This window comes from Strigops habroptila, chromosome 18 (assembly GCF_004027225.2).
Source record: "Strigops habroptila isolate Jane chromosome 18, bStrHab1.2.pri, whole genome shotgun sequence".
Lineage (NCBI taxonomy): Eukaryota > Metazoa > Chordata > Aves > Psittaciformes > Psittacidae > Strigops > Strigops habroptila.
Genome location: NC_044294.2, coordinates 4,140,832 through 4,160,552, shown reverse-complemented (window position 1 = coordinate 4,160,552; position 19,721 = coordinate 4,140,832). Strand labels below are relative to the sequence as shown.

Genomic DNA, 19,721 nt, shown 5'->3' with positions numbered 1-19,721 from the left:
TGAACCTTGTTTTGGTAATATTCAGAAAACATAAATGATAGTCTGTTGTTAGTTTTTTCTCCTTAGGATGCTCTAAGGGGAACATGCTTTAATTGAGGTGCTCCCCCCTCCTTAAGTGGTTTAGCTGAGAAGCTGAGGGAATGCAGGTGTAACGTTGCCATCCAATTGATGCTGCTGTCACTGTGTCAGGAAAGAGATGAGATGTTTTCCCACTCCTCTGACCTACCTTCCTTGCTTCCAGCAGCCTGGGAGGAAGGAACTGCTGGAACCCAGAGGGGTAAAAAAGAGGGATGCCCTTGGAGAAACAGGAGCAGGGATGAGCTGAGATTTGAGCACGAAGCCACTGGCGTGAGAGGAAAGAGACCTGGACAAACTCTGGATCATCTGTTCTGACCTTTCCAGGCAAAGGGTGAAGGGGAGCTGTGGATTTTGCATGCTATTTTGGGGACTCTTCTTGTTGCAGCACATTCTGAGTCTGAAGCCTTTTCCCCAGCTGCCTGGCAGTGAAGTGCAGACCCCAGGGCATGGATGCTGCTGGTGATGGCTAGACATGGTCCTTAGAGAACTCAAATGGTGTGCTTGGCTCCGGTCTCCACCATCTGACCACCTTGGTGGCACAGCTCGGGGCTGCCCACCCTTGCTGCGAGACTCACGTGAAGCGTGTCTGGTTTTAAAAGGAGGGCCCCAGCTTATGTGTTGCGTTTTGTTATTTGACCACGATATCTGTTACGTACTAATTTCCTTTAAGACTTGTGATGAAGTTGGTAAACCACAGCCTGCCGCGAGTTCTCTCCGGGCTGGTGCCTTCCGCTGCCGCACACTCTTGACATGTCTGTTCCCAGTTTGGGCAGCCCAGTCGTGCTCAGTCTCCAGCAACATGGACCAAAGGGAGATTCTGCTGCAAAACCTGGAAAGGGCACAAGACAAGAAGCTCAACCGAGACAAGTTTGCAGAGGAGTTTTTGGTAAGTTCACCTAAGGCACAGGTTTGTGTTTCAGTTGATTTTAAAGGGAACTGTTCAGTCACCATTCAAGTGGGGATGTGATTTGCATGTGACAATAAGATTTCTATTAATTTTTGCAGCACAAAGAGACACGAGAGTTAACTGGGGTAAAAGGAATGTAAAGACAGGAGTCATTTAATAGTTTGCATTCGAAGTAAAACTGTTTGCTGTAAAATGATTACCTGAGTGCTTCCTGTTTTCTACCTTGTGAATGTGCTTGTCAGGACAGTTTCACTTTGCCTGGTAGTGGAACTGGGGATATAGCGAGGAATATGGAGGTACTGCTCCTTCTCCCCACTGCAATCTGTGATACACGTGTTCCTGTCAGGGATGTCCAGTTGGCACTCGTCATAGGTTTTCCTTTTTTCATTCCAACAGATCCCCCCCCCAGGTCCTGTGCCACCTGCAGAGTAGGCAGCGGGTGTTCAGAGAAACACCCTGTGGACCTGAGGTTGTTCCACCTCTCACTGGTACTGGGCACCTTGGCTAAGGCATGAGCAGGTAGCGACCTGAGCCCCTGGATGGGCTGTTTCTCCAGCACTGTGCTGGCTACGTGGCAGGGCTCATGCATGAATCCTCAATGAGTGCATGTGTGTGACATCCACCAGTGCCCTTCTCGGAAATTAATTTCTTGTTCCCTCAATGCAAAACTAGCAAAAAATGCTGATGGCTCTCACCTTCCCCTGCATTCTGCAGTGTCCAGCTGGTTGAGATTGGTGCAGTGTGCTGATCTGTGAGCTCTCTGACATCTTTGTTTGGGTGGCAGGGGTCAGTCTTAGCTGGCAAACCGCTGTCTCACAGTTAAAGCTGGTGACTGGTTGTTGATATATCAGCTGGAAGAAGGTTGTTCTGGCAGGCTGGCTGAGCTGCTCTGAGAAGCAAAGGCGTTGCCCGGCTTTAGCAGACATAGGGAAGGGTAAAACTGGCTCATCTGTAAGATCTGAGATGTCTCAAACACCAGAATAACCACTGGCTCTGAGCTGCGCCGTGCCCCCCGCCCCAGACAAGGGCTGCATCAGGCAGTGCTCTCTGGGGAGGGTACAGGGGCTACTTAGTTCTCACAAGATCCAGCCCTGCTTTGTCATAGCAGTGAAGACTGGCACTTCAAATACTTGGGAAAAGCTTAGTGCTTGGTTTCCAGTTGTCTGGGTTGGAGGGAAGTGATTAATCTGAGCTTGCAATGACAGTCTGTTGTTCCACGGAACAAAGTGCTGTCACAGGCTGCTGAATTTCCCCCTCTTGCTGCTGTGCTACGGCTGTGCTATGCTGTGCAGACTGCCGAGCTCTCATGCATGGGCTAGTTCTAGCAGCCAAATGTACAGCTAATTTCCTGACCAAAAAGGCAGGTACAAATAGTCAAGGCTGCATTTCCCCTTGTACTGGGAAGAGATCTCCCCAGGATGGCCTGAGCTGCTACCACTTTTACAAGCACAGAAGCCTTAACAGGCAGCTGCAATGACTTGCTTTTCCAAACTGGGTGGGATGTTCAATGCTATTTATTTCTCCATCCTCGTGCCTCCCCTCTCCTTGCGTGAACAAGCATTTGTACATGCAAATTGTGGTGATATTACTGTAAATGTCTTTTTTTTTTTTTTTGTTTGTTTGTTTGTTCAAAGTCCCCCTTTTCTGTTTGTGCAGTCTCATAGCCAGAGTTTGATCCCTCCTGCTTTCTCTTCTGTCTTTTTCATCTGTAGGCATTTCCCAAGCAGTTTTATATCAGTTTATGCAGGGACAGAAAACTAAGGTGATTCAAAACCTCAGCTGTGAGAAGACTGGCTTCAGTACTAAGAGATGTCCCGTCCATGAAAGCTTACCTTGGAGTTGGGGGTGCATTGGACGGAGGCAGAGGGAGGATGCGACCAACAACAGAAGAGCTCAGGAGGTTACAGGGATGTGTAGTCTACAGAAACCATCCTGCTCCTACAGCTTCTATCACACTGTGCCTGCCCCCATGTTCTTGATTAATAGAGACTGGACATGTGGTCTGACCTGGGCCTCCTGTACCTTCTTCCTGGCTCATTCCATTCAGTGAGATGTGACTCCTGCGATGATGTGGCTGGAGACGAGAAGAATTTAGCATTTAAAAATTGCAGTTTAATGTTAAAAACCAGCAATTGTGACTTGGATCTGAATTGGAATATCTGTGCACAGAATCACTGTGGAGATGAGATACACATTGCTTTTATCTGTGGTATTGCTGAGGGGCTGCTTGGCTTGGTCAAGTACTTACGAGCTACAGAGCTCTCCAACTCAGGTGGGTCACCATAAGGCACACATGAGGCATGATAAACCCTCTCACCTTGCAGCTCTGGTGTGTCCATGGTCCCTTCCCTTTGCTCTTCACCCCTGCACACCTTCCTTTCATAAAGACACCCGATCCCAAGGGTGTCATGCTGATTCTCTGGAACCCAGCAGTGATGTCTGGGCTGCGAAGGTATGGCTCCAGAGTAGTGGGAAAGGGAGATTTGCCCTACCGAGTGTGAAACTGTAGAGACACCAATTAGAGAAACATCCTTTTGTTGTAAATCAAAAGCACCCCTTGGTGGCAAGAAAAGTGGTGAGGTAGACAGAAAATGATGAAAGAAAAAATACAGCAAGAATGGTGCTTTTGAAGTTGCTGGTAACAAACAATGTGTCTTATTTAGAAGCTGATGCCAGTGAAATAAAATTCTATGCTTTGGCAGGAAAAAAGATGCTTAAATTCTCCAGGAGTACTGCAGCATTATCCTGGAAATGAAAGAGATGAGAGATTCATACCCCTAAAGGTCTATCCTAGGACTCCTCTTCATTTCTTTTTCATCAGTGCATGTAGCTGCTTTGCTCTGATTGTTTGTGCTCTTTAGTAGCTTGAACATTGCTGCTTGCAGCTACAGCTGGGAGTATCTTCACGAAAGTGAGAAAAATCAACTGATTTATCTGTCTTTTCTGATACCATTTGTTAAAGGTGGTTTAACATTGCTACTCCTCTTACCTGGGTGCCATTTATACTGAGAATGATTCCCCTGTGTCTCACTTATTTGTGAGGGCGATGCTTTATGTGCTGGATAAATGCATCGTTATTTCGCTTCTGAAGCCTACGTGCCTGAGTCTAATGTAGGCACTGCCTCAGCACACAATTTCCATCCCTCAGAAGCCTGTGCTGGGACTCTCAGGTAGCTTCTGTCTCTATTTTTGCTCTGAGTACCTTGTGAAAAGCCACTTAGGAAAGAATTAATGGTGCAGACTTACTTTGTGCTGGTGAACCTGACCCCTATACTCTCAAGTAGTGTGTTGTACGTAGCACATCTGCTGTAATTTGTTCCCTTCTTTCATCATAGAAGCTGAAAAGGCAGTCAACAAAGTACAGATCAGATAAAATCTACCCTACAGCAGCATCTGAGCAACCAGAGAACATCAAGAAGAACAGATACAAGGACATCTTACCCTGTAGGTTGGAGTATGTTCTTATTCAGCCTTTTTTTATTCCTAGCTCAACACTGTACTCATCCTCCAGTTGCCTGCACAGCTGCTCATATGTGAGCATGTATCTGGCTGTCAGTTGGCCTTAAATTAGTGGCAATTCCATGCAGCAGGAGGCATCATCTGCTCTGGGATGAGCTCTCTGATGTACGTGCTCCTCCAAAGCACCTTTTGCTGGAGCCTGAGGAGCTCAGCTCCCATGATAGATGAACAGTAACTGCTGCTGCTTCTGCTTTTGTGCCTTGCAGTTGACCACAGCAGAGTGGAGCTGTCCCTAATTACATCAGACACAGATTCTCACTACATCAATGCCAACTTCATCAAGGTATTGCTACTTTCGTGGTGTTTTGCTGTGCAGAGGTGTTTATAGCAGCTGTTAGTGCTGCCCGGCTGAGCTGTGCCAGGAGGAGCAGGTCCTGCGTGGTGATGGAAAGGACCATGCAGCAGTTTTTGGGCTGTGCTGAGGGATAATTGATGTAAAGAAGATGTGTACAACCAGTGAGCCCTTCAAAAACACCCCTTGCAGCACAGAGGCACTAGGCTACAGAGCAAGGGATGTGTGGGGAGGGCCGGCAAGGGACCACAGGGCAGGTGGTGGAACAGTTTGTGGTTCACAGCCCTGACTTCCTTGTCAGTGTTACTGACTTTGGTGGGTGACAATGGTGCAAAATTGCCTGTGGCCAGAGTCACCTTGCCCGAAACCAGTGCACAGGCAGGAAGTCTTGCACTGCAGCACAGCTGAGACCCACTTCAGCAGCAAGCAACAGAGTAGGTCAATGGAGGCTGGTTCTCCATCAGGAGCTCCCTGTGTTTTGGGACTCTTCCTGCACTCATGACCCACCTCTGATAGATAAAAGGTTTCCTTTGTTCTCCACCATTCTGACCAAGGGCTCTGTGTAGCTTGTCTGCAGAAGAACAGATCTTCACATGGGGATCATGGTTTGTTCTCTGGCCAACAGCCACAGATATGCCAAGCTGCAGAGCTGGAGCAGATGTGGCAACATCACCTTCAAGCTCCCAAATGCACTGCAAGTACTGGTGGTTCTGGGAGCAGATCCCACCTCAAGCCAGTTTCCTGGCTTGGGTCTGCCTTTGAGAGGTTTGCACACCGTTGGTTTCTGGTTGCTTAATTTACTGTAGATGCCTAAAATTGAACTATATAAAAGCCCTTTTAAATGATTAATGGGCTCATTGAGTAGAAGTAAGATTCAGAAAGAAGAATGACTTTATTTCTGCTAGTGAACTGTAGAAAGGTGTCTCCATGTCTGATTTGAATGCTGTTTTAGGGCATCTATGGGCCAAGAGCGTACATTGCAACCCAGGGTCCTCTCCCCACTACTGTCATTGACTTTTGGAGGATGATTTGGGAGTATGAAGTCCTGGTAAGGTGCAGATTTATATGCCTTTTTTTTTTTGTGTGTGTGTGTGTGTGTGTGTGTGTGTGTTTTGTTGAGTTGTTGGCTTTTGTTTTTTTGGGGGGGGGTTTTGTATGTTTGTTTGGTTTTTTGTGAAAAGTTGTCCATACAGCCAGCCAGAAGGCCTTTTTGACTAAGCAGACAGTGGGAGTGTCAGGGTTTTACTCCAGGTATTGTGTGTGCTCCACATCCTTCCTTTGAGCCCCCTCCACACTCATGCTGAGATAGGGATCTGCTTGTGGCTGTCTGCATTCGGGCTCTGAGTAGGAAAGGTCCTTGCACCCAGGCAGTCCAGGACTGTGGGAAGGGCAGTCCACAGAACTTCCTCACTGCTGATAAGTACCTGCAAGTGATGAATTTGATTTTGCTGTCTGGATAAGAAACTTGGGTTCAGACTTTTCTAATGAATCTTCTTTCTGCAGATTGTGGTCATGGCTTGTATGGAGTTTGAAATGGGAAAGGTGAGTAACGTGTCAGAGATGGCCTACGCTGTGACAGTGCCAGTGCAGGGTGGGGAGATGCAATTTGTAATAAATCTTATTAGCAACAGCAAGTTTCTGTTTGATTCAAGATGTTTCCTGAGTCTCCAGCTGCAGATTCTTAAACCATTCCCAGTAGTCTAGCTGGCCTCTTTGGAAGGGAAAAAGCAGCAGTGATGGCTCCAGGGAAGGGGAGGCTGGAGCAAGAGCCAGGCCTCCTCCCAGCACAAGTTTTGTCCTGCAAAGTGTGATGGTGTGGGTAGGCTGGTGGTGTGGGTAGGCTAGTGGTGAATAACCAAATACATCCTGCTTCTCTCCACAGAAGAAATGTGAGCGGTACTGGGCAGAGGTGGATGGCTCTCCCCTGCAGTGCGGTCCTTTCTCCATTGCCTGTGTGAGTACAGCGGCCACCAGCACCATGTCACATCACATGTGCTGGAAACTCGTGTCATCTGCAGAAAATGTGACTCTAACTTCTTGTTCTGCAGAAAGCTGAAGAGAAGAAAAATGAGTATGTGATTAGGAGGTTAAAGGTGACCCTGAATGAGGTAAGTAGGAGAGGACACCAGCTTCCCCTGCAGCACACCAGCTTCCCCTACGTGTGCTGACATCCCAGCCTGCGCCTGGGGGAGCTGCGGCAGCATCCCCTTGGTGGCACGGGGTGGCCCCAGACCCTGCCAGTGCTCCTAGAATCATAGAACCGACAGGCTGGAAAAGACCTTTAAGCTCATCCAGTCCAACCATTCCCAGCACTGCCAAGGCCACCACTAACCCATGGCACTGAGGGCCTCGGACACATGGTTTGTGAACACTTCCAGGAATGGACTCCAGCACTGCCCTGGGCAGCCTGTTCCAATGCCTGAGCACTCTCTTGGGGAAGAAATTGTTCCTAATTTCCAGTCTAAACATACCCGGGTGCAGCTTGAGACTGTTTCCTCTTGTCCTGTCACTTGTTACTCTTTTGCAGGAAATCCGCACCGTCTACCAGTTCCACTATAAAAACTGGCCTGACCACAATGTTCCCTCATCTATTGACCCCATCCTGGAGCTCGTTGGCGAGATTCGCTGCTACCAGCCAGGTGACAGCGTCCCCATCTGCATCCACTGCAGGTGGGTGAGTGGTCACTGGTGGGGAAGTGCTGCTAGACCTCAGTCCTCCATGCTCTTGCTTCTTAAGCAGCTGCAGTAGGGGTGGAAGTGCATGCAAGCCTGCACCAAGCTCCTCTTGTAAGGAGTCCTAAGGCAAAGGTGTCCTCTGAGGACAGCTAGCACAGCTGGGTGGCAGGAATGGAGACAGGTAGCAGCAGGCCAGCAATAACATGTGTAGTTAAGAGACACTGGGCATGTCCATGTCCTACCACAGGAAGACCAAGCCTGTTTGCAAGAGCATGCGATGTGCGCAGGGCTGTTGTGAAGGTCTGCACCCACTGCGGTGTGGGATGGGAGGGTCACAGGAGGCTGTGGATCTTTTTCAAATATCCTTGTCAGAAAACACAGCATGCCCACCCTCTGACCTCTGCTAGCAACCCTGCTGTGACTGTCATTGCAGTGCAGGCTGCGGGAGAACAGGAGTCATCTGTGCAGTCGACTACACGCAGAAGCTGCTGAAGGATGGGGTGAGTGTCAGCCTGGTCTGTGCCTCCCTACAGCGTCTGCCTGCAGCAGCGCTCCATCTCTCTGCCTCCTCCTCGCCTCCTCCCTCCCATCAGTCTCCCTTTCACCCAGTCTGGTTGCACGCAGATGTATTTCAGATGACAGCCACGAATGCAAATTCCCTGCAGCCTGACTGGAGAATGGCAGTGGTCAAACCAGTGATATCCCACTCCCAGTTTGTGCTGCTTCTTTCTCTTTAGGCTCTGCATCAGTCCATTGCCATTGCTCTCTTCCCCATCCCAATGGGAGTAGTCCCTGATGCTTGTTCTGGTGGGGCAGCACTCCCATTGCTCCTTCTGGCAGGACCTTCAGATCATGGAGTGTGGCTCTGCGCTGGCCTTCAGTCTTCAATATGACTTTACTGGCTGCATTTGTCTCTCTGCACTTACGCATCAGAAATCCAGCATTTCCAAACTAATACCTTGCTTTACTCTGACTCTTCAGTAAAAATGGATGTGGAGTAATCCCTGTCCATGCAGCAGGCTGCTGGGGTGCAGAGGAGAGGCTGCTCTCTGTACTACAGCAACCCTGAAGCCACTGATCTGGGAAATCAGTGTCTTGTCTTTCATGCTATTCACAGCTGTTACCAATGCTGATATCAAAAGTGTATTTGCTGTGGAGCACAAGGCAGGAGGGAGGAGGCAAGCTGGTTCCTAATGAAAAATAGCTCTTCAAGCAGGTCTTTGGTTAAAAAATTTTGTAATGGCAGCCCTGAATTTTAGACACTTCTCTAAACTGCATCATGGCATGGAAGCTGCTTGGAATTAGACCTGTCTGTATGTTTATGTCTTTTCTCTTTCTTGCAAGATTGTTCCAGTGAACTTCAGTGTTTTTAGTCTGATCCAGGAAATGCGCACACAAAGGCCTTCCATAGTGCAGACCAAGGTACGTCTGGGAAATTTCACCTGCTGGGACCTCAGGTGTCCATACTGGGGCCTCAGCTGTTCACCAGGAAGGTCCGCAATAGGAACTGTTCAGCCTGGAGAAGAGAAGCTGCGTGGAGACCTCAGAGCAGCTTCCAGTGTCTGGAGGGGGCTACAAGGATGCTGGAGAGGGACCTTCATCAGGGACTGTAGTGATAGGACAAGGGGTGATGGGTTTAAACTTAAACAGGGGAAGTTCAGGTTAGATATAAGGAAGAAGCTCTTTACTGTGAGGGTGCTGAGGTGCTGGCACAGGGTGCCCAAAGAAGTGGTGAATGCTCCATCCCTGGCAGTGTTCAAGGCCAGGTTGGACAGAGTCTTGAGTGACAAAGTCTAGTGTGAGAGGTCCCTGCCCATGGCAGGGGGTTGGAACTAGATGATCTTAAGGTCCTTTGCAAACCTAACTATTCTACAATTCTGTGATTCTATGAAACACAGAGCGGTTGTGCTGCTGGGAACTGGAGTGTGTAGATGTTCTGTAAGGTCCTTTTTCTGAACAGAAGATTGATTTTGCAGAAATTAATTTGGTAGCTGAGCATTTCCTTGTCCGCAGCTGGAGCTTAGTGCTTGCAGTCTGACTTATCAAATGTGAATGCTGTGAAACTAGGGACTGTCCAGGAAATCAAGTGGGAACTCCTCTTAGCTGAGAAGCTGAGAGGAAGCTCAGTGCAGAACAGCATTGTTTATGCACCCAAAAAACCCCAAGTGCTTCAGTCTGAACCCTTTGAAAGTTGTGGCTTCTACGCCTTCTGAGAATTTACCCTGCTGGTGGACTGGAAAGTGGCAGCTTCTCTCAGGGGCTGATGCTTGATTTGGGTAACAGGTGACCATTTGGGTGCTGCAGATGCTGGCTCTCATGTCTGGTTTATTTGTCTGGAACACAGGAGCAGTATGAGCTGGTTTATGATGCAGTGATTGAGCTCTTCAAAAGGCAGATTAAAGCACTCGATGCCCAGGAAGATTCTGCTGCTTCACAGGTAAAAGTCCCCATGATAAACACGCCACCTCTTGCAGGCTTGGGCACACCAGCTCTAACCTAGATGCCTTCTGCAGAGGTCTCCTCTGCAGACCTGGAATGAATCCCCATGTTTTCTGCTATCTTTGATGCCCAAACTGAGTCTCTTTTCAAGTTAACTCATGAGAATCCAGCTGTTTCTCTGAATGTGCAATGCTTATCACAGGATTTAGCCTCAAGCAAGAGCTAAATTTCCTTCAGTCTCAAGCCCATTTTCTGTATACTTTTATAGTTGTTCAATGTAATGAGTGAATAGAAAAGCACCAGCTTTCTACAGCAGCAGCTGATTTCGATGTGGATTTGCCAGTGAGACTTGTTTTCATGGAATGCTTGCAAGTGACAGGATGACTTTCCTGTCTAGGTTGGGAAGCTTGGGTGCACAAGGTGGTATGGCTAGAAGTATTAGCCTGCAGCATTGGAGTATGCGAGTGAGGCAATTAGCATTGCAGCCTGTCTGTGGGAGAGAGAAGGCTAAAATATCTTGTGAAAACCATGTCAAAGTCTTTCAAATCTGATACACCTCCAAGGAAAAACAATAGGGGCTTGGTATGAAGTTGCATATAAACAGGAACATCCAAAACATCCACGGTTAAGCTTTGCTTTGCTTTTGTTGTTCTTCTGTGACTGCTGGCACAAACCTTACCTTTCCTGTGTAGCTGTTTGCAAGCTGGCTGAATCAAATGCATTGCAAAGGCTAAAGATTACAGTTAGCTTGTTTTGTCAGAAGCTTTTGTCTAAAGAATTGGGAACAGGATCCTGCTATGGGACTTGTGCCTTAGTTTTGCCATAGGATTTGCAGGATGTTCCAAGCCAAAGCTGAGTGAGGAAAGAGCTGTGAAGAGACTCTATGAGTTGTGAACAGCCTGTAAGCAAAGGAGGCGCAAGATCAGGTTGACATAAAATGCAGAAAATGGCTCAAGTCTAGATGTGATTTTGTAGCTCCTGCCCAAACCTCTTCCCTGCCTAAACCTCACAGCCCTCTGAAAGCACTTTGCAGAGCAGAGGGGATGAGCACGACCTGAAGTGTCACAAATGAAACCAGTGCCCAACTAGCCAGACCGGTGGGGTCCTGCAGGCAGAGTGGTCTGTGCAGGCTGTTTTGCAGGTGTTTGGAAGAGCTGGATGGGGTCTCATTTCGTATGGTTTGATGGGCTCTCATTTGAAAACGGTGCGGACAGGAATTGCTGTTCCGGAGATCCTGAACCCAGTTTTCAGCTCCAACTTGGTGTTTTCAAGTTGGTGTTTGTCATTTCCAAACTGCATTAATAATTAAAAGTAGTTGGCACAAATTCCAGGTCCTGAAATAGACTGTTCGTGTTCTTTGCATTCTTCCTCCTCACTCTTGTTTTCTAACCTTTTCTTTCACTAGGTACAAGCAAAGCATCCTGTAGTCAAGCCACTTCTGAGTCCAGTGGAAGATATTTATGCCCTGAGTTTATTAACCTGGTAAGGCCATAGCACAAGTATCCCCTGGGTTAGTGTTTTCAGTCACTCACAGGATTTCAGGAAGCGCCTTTTTAATGTGTGTTTTGTGACACAGTTCTGTTTGAATGCTGCCTTTCAGTTGTCAGCAGGATCTGCAGCCTCCCTTGAGTCCTACTTTGACTCTCACATTTGTTCCTAACATATTTCCTGCTCTTCTTACTGATGTGTCTCCAAGACTGAGTCTCTGCATGCCATCATGTATCTCGCTCTTCTGCCCTTGGGTGTGTTTCATGTTTTTCCAACATATGAACTGAAAACATGTTGCAGAGCAGTACAAAAAAGCTCACACATGGAGACACCCCAGTGCTCGTTCATCTCAGCCCTCTGCCTGGAGCTGTGCTCCTAGATTGGTCCCATCTTTCATTTGCATGGGCTGCTCCAGTGCCTCTTGCTGTAGCCTGAGAAATCCAATTTGCCAACATGGGCAGCTTCAGAGGGTGACAGGATCTTTCTGCAGGCATGGTTTGGTTTGCAGTGTCTGCTTTCTGTAAATGATTTTGGTTTTTGGTATAGTTTACGTGCATAAAGGGGCCTTCTCTGTTCACCATTTAATGGTGTTCAAATGGAGCACTAGGGTGCAAAGTCCTTCCCTGCACTCCTTGCTTGAGGCTGAGCCAGGCTCTACGTTCCTGGGGGATGGATCTGATCTTAGGAGCAATGTTGTGGGGCCTTGATTTCTGAGTAACTAGGTGGCTTTGACTTCACATCATGGCGCTTTATTGCAGCTCAGAGCAAGAGAAGCAAGATGTGCATCAGCGTTGTCCTCCGGTGGTACAAGGCAAAGCATCCCTGACATCGTTGTCTGCCACAGGAGTACATGAGAGCTCTGGATGTGGAGTCCCTCCCATCAGACAGGCCACCTCCTTCAGCGCTTTGAACTTCATCACCTGCAGGAAGGCAGCAAATGCTGAGAAGTGGGGCACTGGGGATGCTCTTCAGAAACACCATAGTTTGGAGTTCAACCACATCTCTCCTGAGCAGCTGCCTCTGAACCTGGAGCCAACGGGAGCAGGCAGGAGAGGACCTCATGGCAGAGCACCTCTGACATGGACTGCATCGACCCCTTTTGTGCTGGCACAGCGGGGAAAAGGCTGGGAATGGGACAGAGGGGATGCAAAGCCTGTTTTGAGTTCACAGTTGCCAAATGCCTGTTCCTCAAGCTTTCGGATGAAGAAGCAGTACGGATTTTCCCCTGTTGAGCTGAACCACTTGAGGAAAGAAGTGGATGGCCATCCAAGCCACAGGGACTATGGGCAACGTCCTTACTCTTGCTTCTGCTCAGCAGAAGACCCCTACTTCTCTTCACTCTCCCCAGATGAACCCACGTCCCCGGTGTTTACTGCGTGCTTTGTGGAGGGCCAGGATGCACTTCTCCCTCCTTGTGCTGTGAGTGCCCCACCACAGCCTGCTGTGGCCAGCTCCCTACCATCCAGATCTGCATCTCACCACACTCCCCTGCTGAAGGATGAGAGGATATCCTCCCTGAGTAAGTGGTGTGGCATGTGACAAGCTGGGCTTGGTCCCTCTGGATTGTGGCATACTGGAAGGGGTGGCAAATGATGTCTTTTGGTGTCCAGGCAGGGCTGTAGCTGCTCCTTGGGACTGCATTCCCATGGGAGCTGAGGGAGCAACTGGTTTCATCCTTGCACTCGTTTCTTCCTGCCTTAAATTTTTTCTATAAAAACAAAGCAACATTTTTAGAACAGCATGATTTGGGGTTTTGCATTACGCAGCTGCTCTGGACTCCTGTGTCTACCTCGGTACAGCTCTCAAAGGCAGGCAGGGATTGGTGCCAACCAATTATTAAAACAAGAGTGCTCCAAGAAATGTTCAGAAAGCTCCCAGAAATGGTTTTCTCTGAGGATCTAGTTTCCAGCTCAAAACCCACTCCTTCCTGTAGTATCGTGCAGCAGGATGCTGACATCCCACTGACACTGAGAGAACCAGGTCTTTAACGTTATTTTTTTTGCCCGGTTCTGTAGCCTTAAAATCACGACCTGCAGTATGTAGAAGGTAAAATTAATTATTCCTTGGTCTGGTCAGTCCTGGCCCAGTTGGATATTTCCCAAATGCCAATGCCACAGCTTTGGCATTTGCTCAGCTTTGTCCTACTCAGGCTATTTAGCATTCAGCATCACAACAGTGTGCTCCTAATCTAGATGCTAGAGACTCAAGAAGTTATGGGAGTTGCAGCACAAGCCAAGCAGTAATGGTACTGCCAGCTGTGGGCTTGGCTGCGTGCTGGGCTCATTTGCCCCTGTGCAATGGGAATTCTGCAGCCAACACTGCTGGAAGTCTCCCCTTAGGGCCACGTAGCTAGTGGCAGGTGAATTGGTGCCAAGGGGTATTTGGGTCTTTAACTACAGTTTAGAGGTGTTTCACCACCATCTCTGGTGCATGGTTGGGCAACAACAGCCAGCTCTGAGTCTCTAAAAGGTCTGTAGTTCTGCTGCTGTGTTGTGCCATGAATGTCCCTGTCTCTCCAATTAGCCACACTGCCAAAGCCAGATGATGATGATCCTCCACCCCTGCCTGAGCGAACCCCCGAGTCCTTTATTGTGGCCAGTGACTCTGGTAAGTGCATTTAAAAAGCAGGGGCTAAGAAGTGCTCTGAGGGCTCTTCCGTTGTTTGTTTGGTATCGTAGCATCTGGCTGTGCCTTTGCCCTGGCTGCTTGGGATGGGAAATGACCTCTTTGTGTTCAATTGCTTCTAGGACAACTTCCTCTGGCAACTTCTGATTTCCAGCTTCCAGCCAGAAACACACATATCGGAACCTCTCTGGAGTGGGGTGGTGAGTCTCACTCAGAGGTGTTCAATGACTTAGTGAGACTGAGACCATGTAAGGTAAGAAAGTGGTTTTTCTACCTCTTCTCCAGCACTATCACTATGCCAATTTCCTTATTGTGTTTCTGTCTGTGAGAAAGACCCCAGTTTTGGCACTGTGTACCTTCCATAAATTATTTCAGGGCTCAGGACTGGAAAGAAGATGTGGTCTCAGTCAGGCTCCTCCTTACCAACACCTACTTTACACCAAACATTATCTTTTGGGGTTGTAAATCCCATACATACTGTCACTCATTTAGAGAAGGATAATGAAGACAGGAAGTTAGTGATCCACTGAGGTTTACACTGCCCTGGGGAACAGGCAGGAGCTGAACAAAATTTAGGCATCTTTGATCATCCCAGTGTTGAATTATAGCTTTGTAAAGTGAAACAATAAGGCGTAAGTCTATCTTCCATTACATGAGTATGGAGGTGTGTGTGGGAGGGTGTTTGCACATAACATCATTTCCTTGTCTTCTCTGGCTTGCCTGTGTGCAAGAGAATGACATTTGGTGGTGGGAATTTTAAATACCTTCCCTGTTTTTTGTTTTCAGAGCGTGAAGCTTCAGAGCCCACAAACAGGTATAAGTTTAATGCTGGGATAAGCTATCTTTGGAAATAAGGTCTGCTCTGTACTGCTTTACCATATTCAGTAAATGTCTTTACGGTTTGTGCTCAGTCAATGGAAATTTTGTGTTGCTAAATAGTTCTGCAAGTAAATAATTTTAAACAGAACTAGACAGTTCTACAACCAAAGAAACTGGTAGGTTTTTATTTCCTAATCAGCTCTTGCCTCACCCTGTGCACGATGATGTTCCTCATCATTGGGTTATCATTGTCTTTTGCTTCATGTTGTGTGTTTCCTCTGAGATGACTGAGATATGCTGGGTAGAGTGCTGTGGACCTCTCAGTAAACTGAGACATATGTATATTTAAAGTTAGGCAACCAACTCTTTTATCTTTGCTTTCTCAGAGACAACCTGGGATTGCTCTAGCTCTCCTCCCCCGCTTCCTGAAAGAACCCCGAAGTCATTTGTTCTTGCTGATGCTGCAAGTGAGTGACAAGTTCTTTTCTCAGCATGTAACCAAGATCTTACACTTACACCTAAACCTGTAGATAGCTGAGGAGATCGTGGCCCCTTTGTTCAAAGCATTACCAACTTAACTGCAGGAGAGTTCAGCAGATATAAAGAAAATGAATGCAACTGGAGCAGCCTGGTCTAATGGAAGGTGTCCCTGCCCATGGCAGGGGGTTGGAACTGGATGATCTTTAAGGTCCTTTCCAACCCAAACCAGTCTGTGATTCAATGAAATGGGGGACCTGCTGGAAATTCTTAAAATTGCTGCATTAGAGGAAATAAAAAGCAACAACAAAGGCAGAAGGATTCATAAAAGACCACTGCAAATGTTCTTATGTGTGTACCCAGGTCTGCAACCTGCTGCAAGAAATTCTACGTGTCCTGTGGGCTTGGAGAGCAATGCTGCCAAAACATCATCAAAAGAGTCTACTAAATGCTTCAGGAGAAGCAAGGTAAAAACAAGACAAGACAAAGCTATTGAAAATGGACAGGGTGAGAAGAAGTCATTCTAGCTACAGCTATTGCTACTTTCTCACTGCTAACCTTGTGAAAATTGGCTGTTTTGATACCCCCTTGTTTATGGCAAGGAAACAAGACTGCTAGAAATAGTCTGCAGTAGAACTTGCAAACAAATCCACTGCCTGCAGTAGGAACACAGCAACACAGCCATGCCCATGCAAAGGGTTATTCCTTGGTGCTATGTCCACCTGAAGCACCAGTTCTTCTTGGAAAAAAGTTGCTCGAGTGGAGTGTGAGTGTGTCCTACATGAGTCTGCTCATCAGCAGTCTCCTCTTGTGGCCCTAGTTAAGTATCCTCATGAGCAATTGTACTTTGGGATGTTATGGTTGGGCAGAAAAGCAGTTGAGGAACACAGCAAGAAGACTACAAACTGGAGGCATTCTCTGGAAAAGAGCCAGAGACAAAATGAATGGCAAAAGTCTGCCCTTCAGTCTCAGCTGCTAGGCACACCACTTTCTATGAGATGAGATACGTGTGTCTATATCAGTAAATACACTTTATCATAGTAGCTGATCTATTGCTTGCTACATTGTTTTCCATCAAGCCTTCTTTTGCTTTTTTCTTCTTTTTTTCACAGAGCTTGAAAATACTGAAAAGCATGAGGAAGAGTAAGTTTTTCAGGCTAATGTGCATCTTCCTGATGACTTTAAGCAAGTAAATAAGGAAATAGATGGGACTGGACTTCTGGGATCCTGAACTTGTGCGGTGTGAAACACTGCACGCCGGCCTACTTCGGAGTAGGACAGAGCTGGCCAGCTGACTACCATCACATCTGTATAGCAATAGCTGCTTTAGCAGCATCCTAAGGATGCTGTGGTGCCCTTGTAATGCCCTTGGGATACCCTGGGGACAGCTCCAGTGTACCCAAACTACCAAATTCCTCAGGTCATTCAAACCAGTGTTGTGGGACAAATACTCCAAAACTGGAGGACAGGAGTGCTGTGGGAATGTGAGCCCCATCCTGGACTCTGCCCAATCTGTTTGAAGGAGTTTCTCATTAGGTTCCCTTTGATCTAAAATTAAAGTGCTTGGCTTGAAAATAGGACTGTTCAAACTGTTTAAAGTACTGAGCAAGCAATTTCCCAGTGGATTGCTCTGCAGTAGTACACTTGTTCCCTGCTACAAGCAAATAAGGTTGTTAAAACTGGGTGGTACTCCGGCTCTGCTAGTGTGGAAAGTACTTAATTTTGTCTTGAGCTGGAAAATCATCCATGCCTGCTGCCATTGTGCGTATGGCAGTACGTGTTTTCCCATAGCTGTGTCAGAGTCCAGCTCTTCGGGGTATTACCACAGTGACAAACTGCTTCAGTCTGATTTTTCATTTCTAGGCATCTGTAGTCCATCTTCACTGACAAAAGCACCAGATTCTGCCCCGTCAAACGATTCAAGGTCCTTCCTTAACTTTGGTATGTTCTTCCCTTTGTGTTTTTTTGCGTAGGAAGTACCTGTTTTTTGAAAATCTAAATGCCAGGCAGCATGCTAACAAATTATAAACATTGCAAATAATGCTTGTTATTTTTTACACATTTACAACTTCATCTGCAAACTGTTTAACGAACACATGAAGATGGAAAACACAAACACTGAAACCTACTCTGACAAATGTTTCTTGGTGTGTGAAGAGTCTGAAGCATGTATTTGGCTCCCCTGTATCTGAAAGCTTTTATGTGGCAACAGACACAGCAGAAGGCAAATACAAAGCTGCAGCATTGCCATTAGGCTGCTGCCTTGTGTAATATGGCATAGGAGAAATACCGTTTTCCATTTGAAAATCTACTAAAGAGCAAATACTTATTAGATTGTGCATAAAATCTAGTTATCTTGATATTCATGCTATAATGATGGTATTTTCTGATAGACATTTTTGGCATCATTTGACTTACAACTACAGGATGTTGCTTGTCTACCATGTCATATATATATATATATATATACGCACCCATATATATGTATTAAAGTTTGGGAAAGAACTGAAATTACAAGTATTTTCAAGTACCGTGTTATCTTATTATCTTAAGGAATTATATGATCAACTTCTATACCATACAGAATTTGTTGCCTTAAAGAAAAATAATTTTTTCCTAGGCTTTGCAAATCGATTTTCAAAACCTAAAGGACCAAGAAATCCGCCACCAGCATGGGATATTTAGGTACATTTTACAGATTTGGTGTTGCAGATTTGTAAGGCACTACTTGCTCATTCATTGACTAAAGTTTTGAAGTAAAGAAGAGTATGAAAGTACCAGTAGCTAAGTACTTTCAGTTAATCTATAGCAGGATGGAAATGAAAACCTGAATAGATATTTTATCCTAAGGAGGGTTAATTTTTTTGTTGTGTTTTGGAATGTATTCTCTGCAGAAGGATGGATTTGAGCTTTCTGAAACAGCAGTGGAAACTGGTGATAGGATCTAGTGAAGACTACCGAATGGTATGGAAGGCCAACAGAGTGGACCAAAGCGGAATGAGACTCCGGATCGTGTAGCCACAGCATCTGTGTGACTTCACTCACCTGTGTAGGTTTGCCATAATCAAAGACACTTACAGAGTCAAATTCCTTAAATGTTTACATCACTTGGACTGAAAAAGATGAGCATCTCAGATTTCAGAAATAATTTTTAAGTTTTTTTTCATTTGAGTGAATCAGTTTATCTAGATTTTTGGTCACTAAGACCAAGATGCCGATTGATCATACAGAAACTAAGCCAGTCTACCAGGCTGCAGAATTCCCTGATCAAACTGCCCTTGCTGTCTGAAAAAAAAAACCCCAAACCCAAAACACCACCACAGCAAGCAAAATATTGTGGTTTTAAAGCAATGCAGTTTTTAAGGATTTGTGACTGTAGCACAAAATTTCAGATGGTTATCTCAGATGACAAGATTTCTAGACAAATTCCACTGCTACTTATATCCTCAGTGGGGAGGGATAAAGATGTTGAAAATGACTTTGTATGATTATTTTTCTGTAGAAAGAGGAAAACAAAGTAGGTTTGATTTTTTTTAAAAAAGGTTTCCTTTTTTTGTTTTTTCCCTTTTATTTAAAAAAAAAATAAATATCTACCTGGAATACTGTATTCAGTTTTGGTCCTTGCTATACAAAAAAGATGTGGACAGGTTCGAGAGGGTCCAGAGGAGGGCCGCAAAGATGATCCAAGGGCTGGGAAAGCGTGGAGGAAAGGCTGAGAGCTGGGTTTGTTCAGCCTAGAGAAGAGAAGGCTCAGCGGAGACCTTGTCACCATGTTCCAGTATTTAAAGGGTGGCTACAGAGGCAACAGAAACTCCCTTTTGACAAGGAGTCCCATGGAAAAGATGAGGGGTGATGGGCAGAAGTTACTCCTGGGGAGATTCTGACAGGACGCAAGAAGAAAATTTTCCCCAATGCGACCAGCCATTGGAATAATCTCCCCAGGGAAGTGGTGGATTCCCCAACACCGGACACTGTTAAGATTTGGCTGGACAGGGTGCTGGGACATCTAGTCTAGGTCATGCTTTGCCTGGAAAGATTGGACAGATGATCCTTTAGTTTCCTTCCAACCTGGAATTCTCTGATTCAAAGTGGGATTTGGGGAATTTGTTTGAGAGCAATCTGCTGCCTGCTCTGGGAACAGAGACCTCAAGCTGGTTTAAAGCTACTTTTGCTGGGGCAATGGCCCATACAGCCCAAAAGCAACCTGCCTTCTTTTTCACTTAAGTCACCCACTTTTTCAATAGAACAAAACAGAAGAGCCAGGACTGAAAGCTGGTCCTGGGTCTCTTCTGCACATGGTGAGCTCCGCAATGGTGCCACCGGCATTGATCTCACTCCTCGCTTTCCCACTTAAAAGTCCAATTGAATGCAGCATTTACGATGCAGACTGGAGGCTGTGCC

The 19,721-nt window shown here is 46.5% G+C and overlaps 1 protein-coding gene across 2 annotated transcripts; it reads left to right on the top strand.

The window, feature by feature from the left end:
* Positions 1-571: 571 nt before the first annotated feature.
* Positions 572-18,917, top strand: PTPN22 (protein tyrosine phosphatase non-receptor type 22). Of its 2 annotated transcripts, XM_030473608.1 has the most exons (22): positions 572-964; positions 4,321-4,429; positions 4,711-4,787; positions 5,749-5,844; positions 6,300-6,338; positions 6,679-6,750; positions 6,845-6,904; positions 7,324-7,466; positions 7,906-7,972; positions 8,817-8,894; positions 9,817-9,909; positions 11,317-11,393; positions 12,158-12,918; positions 13,923-14,006; positions 14,147-14,277; positions 14,811-14,838; positions 15,230-15,310; positions 15,684-15,787; positions 16,433-16,463; positions 17,184-17,261; positions 17,941-18,005; positions 18,215-18,917. In XM_030473608.1, exons 1-21 carry the CDS (start codon positions 692-694, stop codon positions 18,003-18,005), a joined length of 2,547 nt encoding a protein of 848 aa, XP_030329468.1. In that variant the 5' UTR covers positions 572-691; the 3' UTR covers positions 18,215-18,917. The 2 variants fall into 2 exon arrangements, with proteins under 2 accessions (XP_030329468.1, XP_030329469.1); XM_030473609.1 differs by lacking the exons at positions 14,811-14,838; positions 17,941-18,005; positions 18,215-18,917 and having other exon boundaries at positions 17,184-17,232.
* Positions 18,918-19,721: the final 804 nt, after the last annotated feature.